The sequence below is a fragment of the Calypte anna genome, unplaced genomic scaffold (genome assembly GCF_003957555.1).
Source record: "Calypte anna isolate BGI_N300 unplaced genomic scaffold, bCalAnn1_v1.p scaffold_147_arrow_ctg1, whole genome shotgun sequence".
NCBI classification, from domain to species: Eukaryota; Metazoa; Chordata; class Aves; order Apodiformes; family Trochilidae; genus Calypte; species Calypte anna.
Genome location: NW_022045449.1, coordinates 444,171 through 464,526, shown reverse-complemented (window position 1 = coordinate 464,526; position 20,356 = coordinate 444,171). Strand labels below are relative to the sequence as shown.

The 20,356-nt window shown below is 49.3% G+C and overlaps 2 protein-coding genes and 1 pseudogene across 2 annotated transcripts in view; 2 read left to right on the top strand and 1 right to left on the bottom strand.

The window, feature by feature from the left end:
* LOC115600224 overlaps positions 1-3,145 on the bottom strand; it is a 147,574-nt pseudogene extending 144,429 nt beyond the window's left edge.
* Positions 1-13,831, top strand: part of LOC115600226 (zinc finger protein 850-like) — a 71,333-nt gene extending 57,502 nt beyond the window's left edge. Inside the window, 1 exon segment of the mRNA XM_030468512.1 lies at positions 13,146-13,831. Within this exon segment, the coding sequence (XP_030324372.1) occupies positions 13,146-13,831 (686 nt within the window).
* Positions 13,832-19,189: 5,358 nt separating this feature from the next.
* LOC115600220 (olfactory receptor 14J1-like) lies at positions 19,190-20,143 on the top strand. Its single transcript, XM_030468507.1, has one exon. The coding sequence runs from the start codon at positions 19,193-19,195 to the stop codon at positions 20,141-20,143; it is 951 nt and encodes a 316-aa protein (XP_030324367.1). The 5' UTR covers positions 19,190-19,192.
* Positions 20,144-20,356: the final 213 nt, after the last annotated feature.

Sequence of the window (20,356 nt, the reverse complement as noted above, 5' to 3'; positions counted from 1 at the left end):
CACTGAGGGCAGCTGCTCAATGGAGTGAGCAAGCACAGCCCTGTGGGGCTTCAGGAAATGTCAGGGCACTCCAGCACAACCACCTGCTGCTGGAACAGCAGCACAGGACTGTCACATCCCATGGCCTGACCCAGACAACAGCCAAAGGAGATTTCATCTCCCAGGCCAGAGTTTCCCTTTGAGGGAAAAGTTACCCTGTGAGGGAAACAACCTCCTGACACCATCCAAATAGCCCCTGCTCAGATTAGGATGAAATGACACTTAACGGTCTTTTACTCTACAGTCATAATATCAGTTCTGTTCCTATAAAAAAGTTAATATTCAAGCGAGTTTTAGGGAACACAAATTCACTGAAAGTTATGTATAATATTTGGATAATAAAAGCACAAAAGCAGATACTTCAATGTTCAGGCTGTGCAATCACAAGGGCTGATTGCTTGGATCACAAAAACACATACTCAAATGACATCTCAACAATCCAATCCCCTCACCCCATGAGTCCAAACATCACAAGGAATGATGATATCACAAGGCAATATCATAAGGCAAGGATATCATGATGGCTACAAGCTTAGCATCTCCACTCCAGCTTCTTCAGTTCAGGCAGTGGTGATATGTATGATGTGCAGAGTCCTTGTTCTTCAAGCAGTGTCACCTCCAAAGCTAAGGGTTCTGTAGCAACATCCTTGGGACTTGATGTACCTGTCAATTTAGTTCTCCAAAAGCATTTCTAATTCAATTGTTCAAGAGGTGCACTTTACACACTGATGTGTTTTAGGACACTAAAAGGGCACTCCAAATCTGAGTCTTCTTTGTGGCATTATGTGCAGTAACATTATTCACTATGTAGAGTGATCACAAATTTCACAACAGTAGAGCATAACAAAACCAAATAAAATTGGCAAATTTACACAAATATAACACAATTATAAATACGAAAAGAACTTGTAACTAATTTTGTCTCAGTTTTGGTCCTTCTGTAGACTTTGGAAACCTTCTTATATCCCATAATCTGCTCTCATTTATGAGTTTTCCATAGTAACTAAATTCCATTATCACATATACCCTTGCCATACACACACCTACCTATATTAGTCAGCTATTGAAATTCCATGAGGCTCCCTTAAAATATTACTTATACATTTCTACTACATTAATACTGCCACTGCATTAGACCAATTGCACATATGTATTTTTAAACTACTACTTCTATTTCTAGAAATCTACTGCTTCACAAGAAATGAATCATTCAAACAAGGAAGATCTTCTTGGGCTTTTCTTCCAGATTCTTGTCTATTGAGATGTCACCAGCTTGTTCCATCCTCATGAGAAACCATTCGAGACATAATTCTCTTATTTCAGGAGACAACTGAGAGAAGCCTTACTGCAGGCTGCTCGAGGTGTCCCCTCACATCACCCATGGTGTCACAGAGCTTTCAGGAGAGCTCATCAAGCATCCCTTCTGACAGGCAAGGAGCAGTAACGCTCCTTTGAAGAGCTGTGCCAGCTCCTGGAGTCTGCAGGCATCTACAAGGTGGTGAAGGGTCTGGAGAACAAGTGCTCTGAGGAGAGACTGAGGGAATTGGGAATGTGCATTCTGGAGAAGATGAGGCTGAGAGGAGAGCTTCTTGCTCTCTACATCTCCCTGAAAGGAGGTTGTGTTGTGGTGGGTGCTGGCCTCTTCTCTCAAGTGACCAATGAGAGGACAAAACATAGCCTGAAGTTGCACCAGAGAAATTTTTGATTTGAGGAGGAAGTTTTTACTGAGAGACAGGTTTGGTGTCAGAACAGTCTTCACAGTAAGGTGGTAGAATCACCAACCCTGGAAGTCTTTAAAAACTGTGTAGTAGAGATGATCCTGCTCTGTTGCTGTCAGCATTGTCCTTCAGACTGCTGCCTCCCTCTTCTACTGCTCCCTCAGCTGCACTCCCACACTGCTGTGCAGGAAAAGTGTCCAGGATCCCATCCTGCCACATCCCTTTAGGAGGGTGTCATAATTGTAAATACTTTCCTGTTTTTTCCTTATTTGGTAAAAAAAAAAACCTTCATGAAGCTGAAACAAATATTAAATCCCAAATTTTGGATGGGACACAAAGTGGTTCCTGAGCTGACTCCATTTGGTTGTCCAGAAGAAGCTGAAGAAAGCATCACTGGTGTGGTGGAGCTTGGAAAATGAGGGCAACTTGTCCCCTCATCCTTGGTGATGGCTGTGATGGGTCAGGTAATGCCAGATGAAATCTAATTTCCAGAAAAGTCTCATCTTGCACTTGGAGTAGCTTTAATGTTTTTCACTGGTATGGAGGCGTTGATGCTTCTTCAAATGGGAGCTTTGACGGAAGCTCTTCCCACACTCAGGGCACTTGTAAGGACGTTCACCCTTATGGATCCGTAGGTGTTGGCTGAGACCTGGGCTGGCTGTGAAGCCCTTCCCACACTGGGGACACGTGTAGGGTTTTTCCTCAGTGTGGACATGTTGGTGATTAATCCAAGAGGTGCTCCTGTTGAAGGCTTTCTCACAGAGAGTGCAGGGATACAACTTCTCTCCTGTATGGATGCGGTGATGACGTGACAAAGAGGAACTCTGGGAAAACTCCTTCCCACACTCCAGACATTTATAGGGACTCCCTCCTGTGTGGATGCGGTGATGCTGTGATAAATGGGAACTCTGGGTAAACTCCTTCCCACACTCCAGACACTTATAGGGTTTCTCTTCTGTGTGGATGCGGCGATGCCGTGATAAATCAGAACTCTGGGAAAACTCCTTCCCACACTCCAGACACTTATAGGGTTTCTCTTCTGTGTGGATGCGGTGATGCTGTGATAAAGAGGAACTCCAGGTAAAATCCTTCCCACACTCCAGACACTTATAGGGTTTCTGTCCCATGTGGATGCGGTGATGCCGTGATAAGTTGGAACTTCGGGTAAACTCCTTCCCACAGTCAGAACATTTAAAGGGTTTCTCACCCGTATGGATCTGTTGATGCTGGATAAAAACTGATCTCCTGCTAAAATCCTTCCCGCAGTCAGGGCAGGTGTAGGACATGGTGCCTGTGTGATGGTGTCACCGTTGGACCAGATCCGAGCTGTCACTAAACCGTCTCCTGCAGTCAGGGCATCTCTGGGGTCTCTCACCCCAACGGATTTTCTGATGGTGGAGATGGGCTGAGTGGACCCTAAACCTTCTCCTACATTGCTCACCTATGTCAAATTTAAATCCTGGATAGATTCAATGATTTTTATCTAAAATCACACTTTGCCTGAAATCTTTCCTAACCTTAGGGTGCCCAGAGAGGTTTTTCCCAATATGGAGTCACCCTGTCTTTGAAAAAGAAGCTCTAGTGTGTTAACACAGTAGAGTTTGGGCTTTCTGTGGGGTGAGGGCAGCCAAAACCTACATCAAACCTACTGTGAGTGAAAATGGAGTGTGAGGTGGAACAGGAAGGTTAACCATAGAGCTTGACACCCAGTGATCATCCTTTACTTCCTCTTTAGGATCTACGCTGGCACCTAAAACCCAAAGGGGCCACTGTGTGGGGGAGGGGTGCTGGGGTTTTGAGCCACTCCTGGCTTGAGCTGTGATGACCCAATTGTGCTGACACTGCAAGAGGTAATTTAGGACTCCCCCATTGCTGTCTTAAACCCCTGGGGTGATTTCGGGGTCTTATATCTCAATCAACCACTTTGGTATGAGTTTGGCTTCCCCATCATGGTACCAAATCCCACCAAGACCTTGAGACTCCCCTACTGCACCCACATCCAGGATAAGCTTTCATCCACTGGGATGAGTTTGGGTCTCGTGAGATATTTTGGGAGCCCCGGATTGAGGCTCCTGAGCCCTGGGATTATTAAATCCCCTGGAAGTATTCCACACTTGCCATCATTACCCCTGGCTCCAGGGTGATTTGAGGGTCCTAAATTGCAGCCCCCAAACCATTGGGATGACTTTGGGATCCCCTTATCACAGCCCTGCAAACCAGAAGGAGTTGGGAATCCCTGGATGAAGTGGGGGGAGACCAAATCACAGCTTCTCCACACTCCTTTTAAAGTTGAGGGTCACCAATCCAACCACCCTCACCCCAGGGATAAGTTTAGTTCCCCCCTTCCCTTCTCCATCTTCCCCCCTCCCATAACCACCCATCACCTCCCAGTACCTGCAGGGGGGGCACAGCCCATGCCGGTAGGGAGGGGGCAGCAATGCTCTGGTGGTCACCAGCTGGGGGGTCCTGGCTGCAGGGCGGGAGGTGTGGGTGCAGCCTGGTGCGGTGGAGCGAAACCTCCCGGGAGCTGCAGCGTGATCACAGGAAGCAGTGGGGGGAGGAAGAAAAGGTGGGGAGGGGCCTTGGGGGGGAGGGACCTGACCTGGGGGGGACAAGGTTGGAAGTTGGCAGGGGCAGAACACCAGGGTTTTGTCCTGGAGGGGTTGGGGACATCAGGATTGTGGCATGGGCAGGGGGAGGGGACACATCACAGCTGGGTGGTGCTGATCCAACCTCAACACAAAGCCCATGGGCCCTGGAGATAAGAGGCTGTTAATTCACTGCTTTCAGATGTAAACTCAGGGGGACAATGACCAACCCAGTGGTTACTGCCCTGAGTGTTCTTTCTTATCCTTCACTTCCACTTCAGGCTCCACTTGTTTCTGATCCTGGGAAGAATTCATTCTAAAATATATTTTTTCTCTTCAGAGCACCTCAAGTTTTTGGAGGCTTCAGACTCCAACTAAACAAGAGGAAGGGAGATCAGAAGTGCTGTGTTGGGTTTTGTCCTGTTCCAGAATGAGGAATACATGTGACCATGGGCTAAAATCCGGGTCAGATGGTCTGACCTGGCCAACCCCAGTGTTCCACAGTATGATCACAAACCGTCTCTTTTCATTGCAACCCTCAGGGCTCCATTCCTTCTCCCCTTTCCCCTCCAAGGGATTTTCCAGTGATTAAAAACTTTCTAAACTGCAAGGCTTGTTCAGAGTGGTGTGAGCTTTGGGGATGATTGCCTAGTACTCCTTCATTACTTCCAAAGGTTACACATTTTATCACAAAATAATCAAACGAGGAGGGATGAGGAGGGACTTTTGACAAGGGCTTGGAGTGACCAGACAGATGTGAAGAGATGTGAAGAGGGGTGATTGATTTGATAGCTGAGGAAGAAATTCTTTTCTGTGAGGGAGACGAGAAACTGGATGAGGTTGCCCAGAGAATCTCTGGCTGCTCCATCCCTGGAAGGGTTCAAGGCAAGGTTGGAATGGGCTTAGAGCATCCTGGTGATTCATGGTTCTACATGAACACAACAAGTGAAGGTTATGGGCTGTGTAAAATACCCCCATGAGTCTCAAAGGGGGGATTTGTTGTTGAAAGAAAAGGGTTAACAGCCACAAAGGTTGTTCAAGGCTGAAAAACCTGAAGGGCTGTGTAAAGGGGGTGGGGAGGAGGGAATGGGAGGACACACTTCCTGACCTGATCACAAAACAAAGACCTCAGGAGCCTGGAAACAAGAAGCTGTTGAATCAGTGCTTTCAGGTGTAAATCAGGAGGACAATGACCAAGGCAGCCTTTCCTGCCCTGAAGCTTCTTCTGTGTCTTTGGTCTTCACAGCAAACCCTAATGTCTTCTCCAGAGGCCTTCAGGCTTTGGGGAAATGTCTCCTGGCACCTTTTCTGGGCAGACCTTAATAAACCAAATATCTGCACTCTGGGTGGGGATTGGCTTTTGGACAGAGGGTGAAGAACTTGGATTGGGGGATCCCGAGGAACACTGAGGAAATATTTTGACTGAATCTGCAGTGACTGAGTTTGAATTTGATCTGGATAAAAAAGGTGCTTAATAGAACACCTTTTAAGGTGTTAAATTCGTGAAGCACAACCAATTAAGGGCAAGCACAACCCCCCTGTAATATATGTTGATGAATTTGTATTCCTAACCAGTAACATTCAGGAAAAGAATTAAACTGAGTAAGAAGTGGATAGGGGGCTAGGCAAAGCAGCTGAGACATATAATTTCCCACTGAAACTGTGTGCACAAAACAAGGCCCTAACGAGGAGACTAACTTCTATCTGGAAGATAATTAAAAGTGTAGGTCCTGTTCTTAAAACAAGACATTGCCAAGGCTAACAAAGGAATGTGAACATCTGCACAAGAAGAACATAAAGATGTCACAACCAGCAGATAAGTGGAAGGTTATGGCTAGGGTCTGATATTGCCTTGTAACAATATAATAAAGTCAGCAAAATCAAGAAAGGTAAAATGTTCAAGCTTGAGAAAGACCTCTTACTTCATCCAAAGACCCCCTGACGACCCCGGATATCTTCCCAAAAGAACACTCCTCTCACACTCTACTCAGACTCTGCCCAGACTCCACCTATCATGAATATTATAATGGCATGATGTAATCCTATGAATATGTATGAAAAACCACCTTCTTTTGAATACCCATAGAATTGTAATCAATAAAAGGTAATTCCAGAGCTTAGTGGTGTGTGCGTGTGAGTGGAGTGGAGACTCCCCACACACCCAGCGCTGTTTTGCTTATTCCAATTTTATTAATTAAATTAAACCATTAACAGAAAATTGAGTCTTGGTCATTTTCAACACTCCCCTACTGGTGGCAGGGCAGGAGGAACCAATGGAAAGGGGAGCACAGATCATACAACCCTTATGTCATTTATTAATTGAAAGAAGTAAAAATTATGCAAAAAATCACATTTTATGAAAAATCACAAAAAAGTGAAGAAGGGAGAGACGCAGAATAAAAATAGGGCTCACATAAAAATGAAACAGTAAGAATTAGAGAAAACCAGGTTATAATTTGGGAAAAAAATATCCCAAGTGGGCAACAGCCTGGCCTTGAGACAGTCCTGCAAGATACCTGCAAGAGAGATGAGAGTGATGGGAAGGATTGAACCCCCCTGCCAGAGCAGGGTCACCTACAGGAGGTCACCTGGGAATGTCCCCAGAGAAGGAGACTCTATGACCTCCCTGAGCAGCCTGTGCCAGTGCTCTGTCTCCCTTGCAGCAAAAAAAAAAACTCTTCTTGTGTCTATATGAAACCTCCTATGCTCAAGCTTCTGTCTGTTGCCTCTTGCCCTGTCATTGGGCATAACAGAGAAGAACCTGGCACCATCCTCCTGGCTCTCTCCCATTACATCCTTGTAAACATGGATGATTTTTCCATTCATTCTCCCCTTCTGCAAGCTTAAGAGTCCCACCTTCAGGTCTTCAGGTGCAGGCATTTTCAGGTGACCCTCTGGAACATTATCACTTGGAGAATGCTGCTAGACCCTCTCCTCTGAACTACAAAGGAATGAAATATTTCCTTGCAACAAAACAAGAGTTTTTATTAGCTGCACTTTGAAAACTTCCTCCTTAACTCCACCAAGAATTGTTAACAATGAGCTCTTCAGGTCTTGAAGATGTAAAGGACAACTCTTTAGGACATTTGAGGATCACTGCATGAGCCTCAGTTACTGAGAGAAGACTGAAGACATATCTCCAGAAGTCAAAGTCAGGACAAGAAAATCAAAGTACCTCAAGGTATCAATGGGCCCCACTGAGCCTGCCAGAACTCAGTAATTAGGGCAAGTGCTCAACAGCCCCTGGGGGTCAGGGAGGATGGGGGACAAGTCTGAGCTGTCAAAGTGACCAAAAGGACTGGAGCTGAGAGGAGCTGCCAGGGGCATCTCCAGGACCTGGAGTAAAACCAAAGGTAGGACCTGGGGTCAAACCAAAGGTGGGACCTGGGCCGACCTGAACCAGACACTGGGCAGGAGGATTCCATGGAATGGGTTGGAGGAACCTTGAAGATCATCGAGTCCCATGGGTAGGGACACCTTCTACTAGCCTAGGCTGCTCCAAGACCAACCTGACCTGCCCTTCAACACTTCCAGCATCCACAACTTCTCAAGGAGGATTTGCAGTAAGGATTTGGAGAGCCCTTCCCTACAAGGGGGAAAATCCTACACAGTGCGTAGGGGAGGCATCCAAAATCCCTGCAAGGGGGTCCAGCCCTATATACCAAGCACCCTGCAAGTCAAGAGGACTTTGCATATTGCACTATTTGGAAACATCTGAGTCATCTCCTGAAGACCTGTGACCAGAACTGGGCCAGAGTCCAGGGTGTGGCTGGCAGGGTTTCTTTAACATCCTCTCTTTGAAAGCATTAAGTCAATTATTTTTGATAAATGATGTTTTTAATGATTACTACAAGGTTACAAAATATCATTCATATTTGATATACAAGGATTCAATCTCGTGTATTTTTACTCTTTCCATACAAGATGGTGTCTATAGGCCCCAGAGAGCGGCACTGACATTTCCTCTCCCATCCCCACAGCAGCTCTTCAGTGAGCAGAAGCACCATCAGCTGGAGCAGATGAAGACCATGGGAAGCACCAAGGTGGGGGCCTTGGGGCTGAAGGCCTCCACCTGCAGAAGGGCAGGAGCCACGCTGTGGCACTGCCTGGACTGTGCAGCTGAGGGAGCAGCTGAAGGACATCAAGGAGCACTCACTCCTTCAGCAGCTCCCAGGTGAAGAGTGGTGAGCAACCTTGCAGAGCCCTGGCAGGCACAGCCAGTCCCAGCACACCCTGGCAAACATCAGGCCTTCGCCTGCGGCTGCTTGCCTCTTGCACGCCTCGTCTCTGGCACACGTGGCCCTGGTGCGCAGCCGTGCACACCTGAGCTGTGCACTGCCCCTCGGCTTTGTACACAGGGCCTCTGTGCATCCCTCTGCACAGACAAAGCCTTGCACACTCCTGCCCTGCTGCAGACGTGGCCTTTGCAGGGGGCTTTGTGTGTACGCCCTTGCACCCCCCTTGGCCCTTGCACGCCTCTTGGCCCTTGCACACCCTTTCCCCTTTCTGCACACAGTCCCCACACCCCCCTTGGAAGGTGCTGCTGTGGCACTTTTGCACGTGGGAATGTTGAAAGGATCTGAGATGCTGGGGGAAGCCCAAGCAGGGCCCTGAGGGGGCCCTTGGGGACGATGGGGGTCCTGGGAGGGGTGAGCAGTTTGGAACATTGGGACCCCTGCCCCCCCCAGCAAGCACTGTGCATCAGAACAGGCAGGGTGAAGCAGGGCCTGCGCTGGCTCCCTGGCTCCTCTCCACTGCCCTGCTCTGCGTCCGGCCCTCAGGGTGTCCCTGTGTCCCTGCCTGGGTGCAGATGGCCATGGAAGCCTGGGAGGGTGGCAGGGCTGGTGGCACGGCAGGCCAGAGCTGGGACTTCAGCCACCAGCAGCTGGAACACAGCCCCTGGCGCTGCGCTGGGCTGGACCCTGGCAGTGAGCTCTGGTACCGGCAGCGGGCGGCCGGGCTGCTGCCGGTACATGGAGCAGTGGCTCAGCCTGTACCCGGCCACCCTTGGGCTTGGCCTGGCCAAGGAGCGGGGAGAGGTGGAACCTTTGGGGAGCAGGGAGAGCTGCAGCGGGATGCAGGGAGGGACAGAGCCGAGGCAGGAGCAGGGAGAGCCGGGCCCATGTTGTGAGGGAGGAGAGCTCTGCCAGCATGCAGGGCAGAGCCAAGCCCAGCCTGGCAGCCAGGAGAGCCCAGCTCAGGGACAGGAGAGCCAGGCACTTCTGGGCAGCAGGCAGAGCCAGGCCAGCCCGGTGCCAGGGGGACGCAGGGGAGACGAGGATCCCCTCCATACAAGTGACAGGGCAGCAGGAGCCAGGGGAGAGGGGAGCACAGACCACACAGCCCTGATGCCATTTAGTAATGGAAAGAAATAAAGATCTGGGGGAAAAGACACAGAAGAATAAGAGGGCTCACACAGCAGTGAAAAAGTGAGAAGTAGACAAAACCAAGTTCTAATTCTTGGGAAAAAACATCCCAAGTAGGCAACAGCCTGGCCTTGAGACAGGCCTGCAAGATACCTGCAAGAGAGGTGGCAGTGATGGGAAGGAGCACTCCCCACAGCTCCCCACAACTTATCTTGGTCACAGCCTTGAGTGTTGAGCAGAAAAATACTGAGTAGTGATATTCATTGTACTAACATATTAATGAGCTATAACCATACTGAAATATCCACCCAAAGGCTAGAGGGACCTCTGCTAATAAAAAGCCCCTTTGAGTGACATTCTTTGCATTGTTGTTTCAGACAGGAGTGAGGAACCAATTAACCCAGAATAATAGAATGGTTTGGGTTGGGAGGGGCCTTAAAGATCATCTAATTGCAACACCCCTGCATGGGCAGGAACACCTCCCACGAGATCAGATTGATCCATGCTCCGCAGCTCCTGTGGACAAACTATTCCTGTGCATTACAGCCCTCATGCTAAAGAATTTTCTCCTACTATCTAATCTAAAATCTAACTATTCAAGTTTTAAACTGTCTTGCTTTAGTGCAGCGGAGTTTTGGAAGCAGGGGAGGCCACAGGGGAGGCTCCTGTGAGAAGCTTCTGGAAGCTGCCACAGTTCCAGTCCTGGCACCACAACCCAATGCCTCTGATCTCTTTTCTTTTATTGGACTGCAGAGTTGGACTCTGCAGCCTCCAAAAACTCAAGGTGCTGTGAGCAGAAAAGAATTATTTCAGAATGAATTCTGTGCCATGATCAGAAACAAGCTGAGTGGGAAATGAAAATAAAATGAAAAGAAGAACCTTTAGGGCAGCAACCCTCATCTGGGTTGGTCATTGTCCCCCTGAGTTTACACCTGAAAGCAGTGAATTAACAGCCTCTTATCTCCAGGGCCCATGGGCTTTGTGTTGAGGTTGGGTCAGCACCACCCAGCTGTGATGTGTCCCCTCCCCCTGCCCATGCCACAAGCCTGATGTCCCCAACCCCCCAGGGCACAACCCTGGTTTCCCCCCCCTCCCCACTTCCAACCTCACCCCTCGGGTCTAGTCCCTCCCCCCGAGGCCCCTCCCCATCTTTTCTTCCTCCCCCCCTACTTCCAGTGATCAGGCTGCAGCTCCTGGGAGGTTTCGCTCCTCCACCCTGGGAGGGCACCCGGACCCCCCGCCCCGCAGCCAAGACCCCTCAACTGGTGACCACCAGAGCATCACCGCCCCTCCCCACTGGCCTGGGCTGTGCCCCCCCTGCAGGTACTGGGAGGTGATGGGAGGGGGGTGGTTATCCCAGTACTGCCTAAACTAGGGACAAGCAGCACAGGATGGGGAGGGGAATGCGTGAGAGGGGGGAATTGAAATTATCCCTGGGGTGAGGGAAGTAAGATTAGCGACCCCCCCCAACCTCTTCAAGAGGGTTGAGGAGCCAAACCATCTCCACAGACTTTAGTCATAGAATGATTTGGGATGGAAGGGGCCTTGAATGTCATCTGGACAAATTTCCTGCTCTACAGGGAGACTGTTGGTGGTCATACTGTGGAACACTGGGGTTGGCCAGTTCAGAGCAGCTGCCCTGGCCTTTAGCCCATGGTGCCTGTGGAACCCACATTCCAGAGCTGTGGAGAACCCAGAAAAATGTTTCTGATCTCTCTTACTCTTGCAGAGTTGGAGTCTGCAGCATCCCAAAAATTGAGGTGCCCTGAAGAGTCAAAAATTATTTTTCAGTGGTTTCTGTCCCAGGATCAGAAACAAGCTGAGTGTGAAATGGAAATGGAGGAAAAAGAAGAACCTTCAGGGCAGTAACCACTGGTTTGGTCATTGTCCCCCTGAGTTTACACCTGAAAGCAGTGAATTTACAGCTTCTTACCTCCAGGGCCTGCGGGCTTTGTGTTGAGGTTGGTTCAGCACCACCCACCTGTGATGTGTCCCCTCCCCCTGCCCATGCCACAATCCTCATGTCCCCAGCCCCTCCAGGACACAACCCTGGTTTGTCCTCCCTGCCAACATTCAATCTCGTCCTGCCCAGGCCAGGCCCCTCCCCACCTTTTCTTCCTCCCCCTGCTGCTTCCCATGATCGCACTGCAGCTCCTGGGAAGGTTTCACTCCTCCGTCCCGGGGCTGCACTCACACCCCACCACCCCACAGCCAGGATCCACTAACTGGTGACCTCCAGAGCATCGCCCCCTCCCCCCCCCCAGCCTTGGCTGTGCTCCCCCCGCAGGTACTGGGGGGTGATGGGAAGTGATGGGAGGGGGGTGGTTATCCCAGTACTGCCCAAACTGGGGGTGAGCAGCACAAGATGGGGAGGGGGGGAGGATGGGTGGGAAAGGAGAACTAAACTTATCCCTGGGGTGAGGGTGGTGGGACTGGACACCCTCCAACTCGTCTGGAGGGTGGAAGAGCTGTGATTTTAGCTCCCTCATAATAATATGGGGGGAGCCCAAGAAATATTGGTGGGCAGGGCTGTGATAGGGGACCCCAAAGTCATCCCAAGGGTTTGGGGTCTGCAACTGGGGACCCTCAAATCACCCTCGAGCCAGGGATAAGGATGGCAAGTCCACAATCCTTCCAGGGGACTTGATAACCCCAGGGCTTGGAAGCCACAATCGGGGACTCCCTTAGGAGACCCCAACTCATCCTACTGAATGACAGCTCATCCTGCCTGTGGGTGCAATAGGGTAATCCTATAGGCCGTGGTGGGATTTGGTACCATGACAGGGGACCCAAACTCATATCGATTTGGTTGGGTGAGATATAAGAACCCTGAATCATCCCAGGGGTTTAAGACAGTAATGGGGGAGTCCTAGATTACCTCTTACTGTGTTAGCACAACTGGATCATCACAACTCATGTCAGCAGTGGCTCAAAACCCCAGCACCCTCTGCCCCACACAATGGCCCCTTTGGGTTTTGGCTGCCAGTTCAGCCACTAAAGATGAAGTAAAGGATGATCAGTGGGTTTCCAACTCTTTGGGTAACCTCCCTATTCCACCTCGCACTTCATTTTCATCTACAGTATGTTGGATGTAGCTTTTGGCTGCCACCAAAACAAAAAAAGCCCAACCCCTATTTTGTCACCATACTATGGCTTTTCTTCAAACACGGGATGACTCCATCAGGGCAAAAACCTCCCTGGGTGTCGTAAGGATAGGAAAGATTTTGGTGTAAGTGTAATTGTGAAAATCATTGAAATCCATGCAGGAGAAAAGTTTGACATCAGGGAGGAATGAAGGAGAAGGTTTAGGATCTGCTCAGCCCATCTCCACCATCCGAAAATCCATTGGGGTGAGAGACCCCAGAGATGTCCTGACTGCAGGAGACGGTTTAGTGACAGATCGGATCTGGTCCAACAGTGACACCATCACACAGGCACCATGTCCTACACCTGCCCTGACTGCGGGAAAGGTTTTCGATGGAGATCAGATTTCATCAAGCATCAACGGATCCATACGGGTGAGAAACCCTTTAAATGTTCTGAGTGTGGGAAGGAGTTCGGCCAGAGTTCCCATTTATCACAGCATCGCCACATCCACACAGGAGAGAGACCCTATAAGTGTCTGGAGTGTGGGAAGGAGTTTTCCCAAAGTTCCAGTTTATCACAGCATCGCCGCATCCACACGGGAGAGAAACCCTATAAGTGTCTGGAGTGTGGGAAGGAGTTTACCCAGAGTTCCCACTTATCACAGCATCACCACATCCACACGAGAGAAAAACCCTATAAGTGTCTGGAGTGTGGGAAGGAGTTTACCCAGAGTTCCCACTTATCACATCATCACCGCATCCACACAGGAGAGAAGTTGTATCCCTGCACTCACTGTGGGAAAGCCCTCAGTAGTAGCACCTCTTGGATTAATCACCAACATGTCCACACTGGTGAAAAACCCTACACGTGTTCCCAGTGTGGGAAGGGCTTCACAGCCAGCTCGAGTCTAACCCAACACCTACGGATCCATACGGGTGAACGTCCTTACAAGTGCCCTGAGTGTGGGAAGAGCTTCCGTTCCCGCTCCCACTTGAAAAACCATGACCGCCTCCATGCCGGTGAAAAACATTAAAGCTCTTCCCAATGAAAAAGGAGATTTTACTGGAAATTAGATTTCATCTGTCATTACCTGACCCATCACAGCCATCACCAAGTATGAAGGGACAAGTTGACCTCATTTTCAAAGCTACATCACACCAATGATGATGCTTTCTCCAGCTTCTCATGGAGAACAAAATAGATCAGGAACCGCTTCATATCCCGCTCAAAATTTGAGATTTAATATCTGTTTCAGCATCATGAAGGATTTTTTTTAAATTTGAGGAAAAATCAGAAAAGTATTTCCAATTATGACATCCTCCTAAAGGGATGTGGCAGGATGGGATCCTGGACACATTTCCTGCACAGCAGGCTGGGATTACAGGTGAGGGAGCAGTAGAAGAGGGAGGCAGCAGACTGCAGGACAATGCTGACAGCAACAGAGCAGGATCATCTCTACTACACTGTTTTTAAAGACTTCCAGGGTTGGTGATTCTACCACCTTCCTGTGAAGACTGTTCTGACACCAAACCAGTCTCACCGTAAAGAAATTCTTCCTCAGGTAAAACCTAATCCTCCCCTGGTGCACCTTCAGGCCATGTCCTCTTGTCCTCTCATTGTTCACTTGAGAGAAGAGGCCAGCACCCACCTCCACACAACCTCCTGTCAGGGAGCTGGAGAGAGCAAGAAGCTCTCAGCCTCATCTTCTCCAAACTGCACAATCCAAATTCCCTCAGTCTCTCCTCAGAGCACTTGTTCTCCAGACCCTTCACCACCTTGTAGATGCCTGTAGACTCCAGGAGCTGGCACAGTTCTTCAGAGGAGCGTTACTGCTCCTTGCCTGTCAGGAGGGATGCTTGATGAGCTCTCCTGAAACCTCTGTGAGACCATGGGTGATGTGATGGGACACCTCGAGCAGCCTGCAGTAAGGCTTCTGTCAGATGTCTTCTGAAATAAGTGAATAAGTGAACTTGGATTTTTTTTCAAGATGATTAAAGTGTTGGTGAGAGCTCAGTGAAAAGAATCTGGCTGAAAAGCCCCACAGCATCTACTTTGCTTGGTTGATTTCTTGTGAAATCAGTAGTTTTACAAAAATTCATATTTAAAATATTAATGACATTTAAAATTATGTTTAATGAAACATATACACAATGGTTTTATAGAAATAGAAGTAGTAGAATTGTAGAAGCAATAGTTTGAGGGAGTCTCATGGAAATTTACTAGTTAATTAACATAGGTAGGTGTGGGTATGGCAAGGGTATATGTGATAATAGAATGTACTTACTTTGGCAAACTTATCACTCAGAGCCAAATGAGAAAAACTAATGAGAGGGTTTTGGACTTCCAGAAAAGAAAGACAAGTGCTGCAGGTCATCCAAAAGCCACAGTGATGAAGACTAAGACAATGAAGGCTTGTTAATGCTGTTTTGTTTTACTAGAGAAAGAATTGCTCCTATAATTGGTGATCTGACATTATATCCTTTCATTCTGTTTCAGTCAGTGGTGTCAGAGTTATCAGTAATGATGAGGTTCACTGTCACCTCACATCTGGTGTTACAGATGTTCAAGTGCTGCCTTTGTGGAATTACCACCCAGCACCCAGCCCTGCTCATTGTGGGAAAAAACCCAATATCTCAGCTCTGTGTGTTTGACTGGCTTAATGCACACCAGGTGATGAAACCCAGATTTGGGACAAAAGGTTAGGTGACCTGAATGGGACTGCACTGCTCTGCCTTGCCTGGTTTGTCTTGCTGCATGTGACAGGAGGAGGGACTGCAGTGGACTCCAGTGTGCATCCACATGTTTGATCAGGGACTCCCTCAGCTCCTCTGCCTTGTCAGGCATTAAGGGACAGCAGGTGCAATGCTTGGATTGAGATATCATGGAAATTCAGGAAAGAGGAATTGTATACCACTTGTACTCTTTAGGATGAATCTTAAGACATAGGGACAAATTTAAAAGGCGATTTTCAACCAGAAAGAAATAAAAAAAAAATTAATCATTATAGCAACTAATGGAGGAATTAAAATTAAATGTTGTAATTAACCTTCTCAATTAGAAGATAGATAAGAATATACTCAAAATGGGTACTTTCTGTATTTATAATTTTGATACATTTTAAACTTTTCATTCTTATTCAGTTTTGTTATGCTGTACAGTTATGAAGTTTGTGATCACTGTAAAGAGTTACTCCACATAATGCCACCAATAATTATCTAATCTCCAGTGCCCTATCCTAAAAGACATCAACTTGTAAAGTGCACCTCTTGAACAATGGAATTAGAAATGCTTTTGGAGAACTGAATTGACAGGCACATCAAGTACCAAGGGTGTTGCTAAAGAAAGCTTTGGAGGTGACACTGCTTGAAGAACAAGGACTCTGCACATCATACATATCACCACTGCCTGAACTGAAGAAGCTGGAGTGAAGATGCTAAGCTTGTAGCCATCATGATATCATTGCCTTATGATATTGCCTTATGATATCATCATGCCTTGTGATGTTTGGACTCATGGGGTGACGGGATTGCATTGTTGAGATGTCATTTGAGTGTGTGGTTTTTGTGATCCAAGCAATCAGCCCTTGTGACTGCACAGCCTGAACAATGAAGTATCTACTTTTGTGTCTTTATAATATCTATAATCATACATGCTTATGAGTGATTTCTGTTCCATAAACTTGCTCGAAAATAAACTTTAATTGTTTGAGCAATAGAATTCATGCTTTGACTATAGAGAAAAAGACCTTGAGTTTCATTTCATCTTTATCTGATCAAGGGGCTTTTGGATGGTGTCAGAAGACTGTCAATCTTTGTTTACCCTCACAGGATAACTTTTCCCTGAAAGGGAAACTCTGGCCTGGGAGATGGAATCTCCTTTGGCTGTTGTCTGGGTCAGGCCATGGGATGTGACAGTCCTGGGCTGTTGTGCCAGCAGCAGGTGGTTGTGCTGGAGTGCCCTGACATTTGCTGTAGCCCCACAGGGCTGTGCTTGCCCACTCAATTGAGCAGCTGCTCTCAGTGAGATTGGAGCACCCCTGGCACCTCCAGTGTCAGCCGTGGCTTGCGTGGGCAGAGGAGGAAAAGGAGATTCCCCCCTGGCACTGCCTGGGTCTCCAGTGGGAGAGTGGGAGAAGCAGAGGTTGTGTGTCTAGAGGCGAACTGGCTGTGCTGGAAAGGAGGGAGGGAGGGGACATGAGCACTGATGACTTCAGTGTGTGTCCCATTGGGTTCCTGGGGAGCCCCAGGGAGAGGTGGAGGGAGCCCCGAGAGAGTTGAGCAAGTGGCAAAGTCTGGCGCTGGTCCTGTGCTGCTGGGCCGGGCTCCTGAGCCTGAGAGAGCTGCTGGCAAGCAGAGAGTGCTGCAGAGAGAGAGCTCTGGGCAGGAGCAGCTCCTCTGCAAAGCGCAGCAGGGCTGAGGGCACTGCCTGCAGGCAGCAGGGCAGGGGAGAGAGAGGAGGGAGAGAGAGGAGAAAGGCAGCCTGGGCTGGGAGGAGAGCTGAGAGCTGCCTGGGCTGGGGGAGAGAGAAATCTTCCCAGCCTCTGCCATGGTGAGTCTCTGGCTGCGGGGCAGTGAAGCTGGGCTTCCTGGAGGGGGTCTTCCTTCTCCAGCTGGCAGCCTGTGCCACAGCTGCTGGGATCCTTGCGGAGGATTTTGGTGGGCAGGAAGCAAAGGTTTGGCAGAGCAGGGTTGTCCTGGAGCAGTGTCAGAGGGAGAGGCCGTGGAGCTGCCTTCTGCTGGGGATGGCTGTAGGGGCTGAGGGTGTGTGTGCAGGCAGGGGTGCCCAGGGCTGTCCTTCAGAGCAGGGTCCTGCAGCCCAGGGGCTGTGTGCTGGGGAAGAGACTCTGCTGCTTGCCTGCCAGAGGCAGCTCTCAGCCTTGCCCTGGGAGCTCCCTAATGCTGGCAGAAGCTTTGGCTGGCAGGAGACAGGGAGCACAGGGCAGGGTCCTGGTGTGGGTTCTGTGACTGTTCTGTGGGACATCACTGGTTTCGGATCCACATCATACCACATCATACATATTTCTGAAGGGATTTTCATAAGCACAGTCAGGGCACTGATTTCTGCTGGGAAGTTTGTCTTTCCTCAGGCTGCACTTCTATTTCTTTGCAGGGTTGGAGGGAACCTCAGCTGTGGAGGTGGGATCAGGGGCTGTGATTACCTACACCTTCACCTTCTGTTTTTTTGGGAACCTTCTCGGATTTCAGGTGTCTTCATGCTCCACCACCCTACATCCATGATCTCCTTCCCAGGTCCATCAAGGTCTGTGTGACAGCATAGCCCTCAGCCAGCCCATGGGGTCTGGAGTGTTAGGCACCTCCTCCTCCATCTGCTCACAGGAGAGGGGAAGTGCATCTGTGCTGCCATGTGCCCACCTCCCCCTGCCCAGGGGCTGGAGTTGCCTGCCAGGCATTATCACCCTCTGGAAGGGTTGTACAGAGCTGGGGGAGCGAAAGGCTTTCCTGAGTGCCTTTCCTCTGCCTCTCTCCATGCCCCCCTCAGCTGCTCTTGCTGTTGATGTCAGGCTGGGAGTGGGAGTTTCAGCTGCAGGCACAGCTCTTGTGGCTCCTGCCATGCAGATGGTTTCAGGCAAGGAGGTGTCCAGCTGTGCTCTGCCCTGGGAAGCTCTGGGCAGTGCAGGCTGAGTGAGGCTGGGCAGGGAGCTGACCTCCCTTCATCAGATGCCCTCATTCCATCCCTGGGCTGTCTCCTTGGGCTGCCTGTCCAAGCTGGGAGCTGCCTTCCAGAAGGCACAATGAGCCTGGTGTGTCCTGGGCTGGAAACGGGGTGTTGAGACCTTGGGAAAGGGTCAGACACTGAGTGCTCTGAGCCGGGCCCCTCTGCTCTCAGCAGGGAGAGACAGAGACACAGCCCAGCTCCCCCTTATCTGCATGCAGCTGCAGGCAATGCTCTTTGCTCCCTCTGTTCTGCCTGAGTGCTGCAGCAATGCTGAGGGTTTTGGATACTCAAGAACACTCCTCAGAGGAAATGACAGAAGACAAAAGAAAATACAAAAATAAACCTCTTAAGCTGCTACCTGTTGTGAGGGTTCTTTTACACAGGGAGGACAGCAGCTGCAGTGCCTTTGTCATCACTAACTATCTAATTTGAAAAATGTGCACTCTAGGGTTTGTCCCTGTCCCCACTATTCTGATGAAGCCTCTGTTGCACAGCTGGGACAACTCCTTGGCAGCCAGTGAACAGAATCCCTGCTCCTACTGACACAAACAGCAACAAGCAGGGCTACATCCATGGGCTTCATGGAAGAACTCCTAGAAAAGTGCATGTGTGAAGGATGGAGATATGGAAGGGAAATGGGTCTCATTTTTTAGGGAATTGTGTCATAAATTTTTGTGTTTCCTCCTCAAACAGCTCCCCATGCTTTTAAAAGCAGTAGATGTCCAACAGCAGCTCCATCAGGCAGTTCCTCCTCCTGGCATTTGCAGACAGGCGGGAGCTGCAGCTCTTGCACTTCTGGCTCTTCCTGGGCATCTACCTGGCTGCCCTGCTGGGCAACGGCCTCATCATCACCACCATCGCCTGTGACCACCACCTCCACACCCCCATGTACTTCTTCCTCCTCAACCTCTCCCTCCTCGACCTGGGATCCATCTCCACCACTCTGCCCAAAGCCATGGCCAATTCCCTCTGGGACAACACCGACATCTCCTACAAGGGATGTGTTGCACAGCTCTTCTTCTTTGTCTTCTTCATCTCAGCAGAGTTTTTTCTCCTAACCATCATGTCCTATGACCGCTACGTGGCCATCTGCAAACCCCTGCACTACGGGACCCTCCTGGGCAGCAGAGCTTGTGTCCAAATGGTAGCAGCTGCCTGGGGCACTGGGTTTCTCTATGCTCTGCTGCACACAGCCAATACATTTTCCCTGCCCCTCTGCCAGGGCAATGCCCTGGACCAGTTCTTCTGTGAAATCCCCCAGATCCTCAAGCTCTCCTGCTCACACGCCTACCTCAGGGAACTTGGGCTTCTTGCTTTCGGTTCTTTTCCCTTTTTAGCATGTTTTGTATTTATTGTGTTCTCATATGTAGACATCTTCAGGGCTGTGCTGAGGATCCCCTCTGAGCAGGGAAGGCACAAAGCCTTTTCCACGTGCCTCCCTCACCTTGCTGTGGTCTCCCTGTTCCTCAGCACAGCCATCTTTGCCTACCTGAAACCCCCCTCCATCTCCTCCCCATCCCTGGACCTGGTGCTGTCATTTCTGTACTCGGTGGTTCCTCCAGCAGTGAACCCCCTCATCTACAGCATGAGGAACAAGGAGCTCAAGTGCTCTCTGAGGAAATGGTTAGGGTTTTTCAGCAGCCATAGGCTGCGTCCTGTTCCATTCTGATGACATGTAGTATCTGTCAGGACATTGCAAGTATGAATTTCTTTACATTTTTTTCCTTCCTCAAATATAATTTACTTTTCTTCACATTAATGTCATTATTCGTTTTTCTTACTTTAATATCCACCCATTTTTTGACCGACAAACATTGAGCCTCCACTTGATTTAAGTATAATATACTAGGAGCAATTATCATCTCTGCTGTCTCTGTTCAAT

Bases quoted from the DNA above. Each gene is read 5' to 3' on its own strand.
- LOC115600220 (XM_030468507.1), top strand. From the start codon at position 19,193: ATGTCCAACAGCAGCTCCATCAGGCAGTTCCTCCTCCTGGCATTTGCA.